Source organism: Borostomias antarcticus (genome assembly GCF_949987555.1).
Source record: "Borostomias antarcticus genome assembly, chromosome: 10".
In the NCBI taxonomy this organism is placed as follows: Eukaryota; Metazoa; Chordata; class Actinopteri; order Stomiiformes; family Stomiidae; genus Borostomias; species Borostomias antarcticus.
Window position 1 is genome coordinate 1,408,999 of NC_140243.1, and position 992 is coordinate 1,409,990.

General features: G+C 48.7%; 1 protein-coding gene across 1 annotated transcript in view; it reads left to right on the forward strand.

The window, feature by feature from the left end:
* LOC311313656 (discoidin domain-containing receptor 2-like) overlaps nucleotides 1-322 on the forward strand; it is a gene marked incomplete at both ends in the record, with an annotated part of 6,983 nt that extends 6,661 nt beyond the window's left edge. The window contains one exon of the mRNA XM_084443830.1: nucleotides 191-322. Within this exon, the coding sequence (XP_084299956.1) occupies nucleotides 191-322 (132 nt within the window). The remainder of the gene's footprint in view (nucleotides 1-190) is intronic.
* Nucleotides 323-992: the final 670 nt, after the last annotated feature.

The following is a 992-nucleotide window of genomic DNA, read 5'->3' on the forward strand; positions in this document are numbered from 1 at the left end:
TGGACTTGCAAAGATGAACCTTGGCATTCTCAACTACTCGTTTCTTAATTATTAGAATAAATCCCCTCAGCACACACACACACACGCACACACACACACACACACACACACACACACACACACACAAGGACATTGTAGCCAGACGTGCAACCTGCCTCACACCCCTGGCTGTGCTCTCTGTGTGCTGCAGATCTACCTTCCCCAGCCGGTGCTGTGTTCCGACTCCGTCTACAAGATCATGCTCAGCTGCTGGACGAGGAACACCAAGGACAGGCCCTCCTTCCAGGAGATACACAGAGCCCTCCTGGACAGCCAGCCCTAGGCCCACGCAGGCCTCCCGGCCCAGTCTAAAGACAGGTTTTCGGACGGTGGCTCCCAATAATCGTGCCTATCATGAAATAGATCAGACCGTGTTTTTCAAATGCTATCCAGCTTTAAGCTACGACTGGAGAAGGACAGGCGGCAACCAACCAGTGGGTCCTGCACCGCCATTTTGGGGAGCACTGTTTTGTGGCCCGAGGCCCAAGAGAAACACTGGCTTATAGTGTCTGGTCAGCCAGAGACACTTGGGGTGCGCTCACATGACTCCTGTCAGCACATTCTCATTGGCTGAGGTGCTTAATACACATACAGTACACAGGTATGCATGCACACACACACACACACACACACACACACACTGACAAATAGTAATACACACATTTGTACTTCACATATACACACATGAATACTAAGATCGACACATACTACATGCAGAAGAAAAAACACGTTCACACACACACACTCACACACACACACTCACACACACACACACACACACACACACACACACACACACACACACTCTCTCCCTTGATCAAACATCCTCTGTTAGCTCGTAGCTTGCCACAGCGGGAGAAGTCGGAGTAAAATGTAGCAATGAATGTTTGGCACTTTTTAAATGTGTTGTCTATTCCAAATTCTATTAGAAATAGTTTGTTCCCACCTTGAAA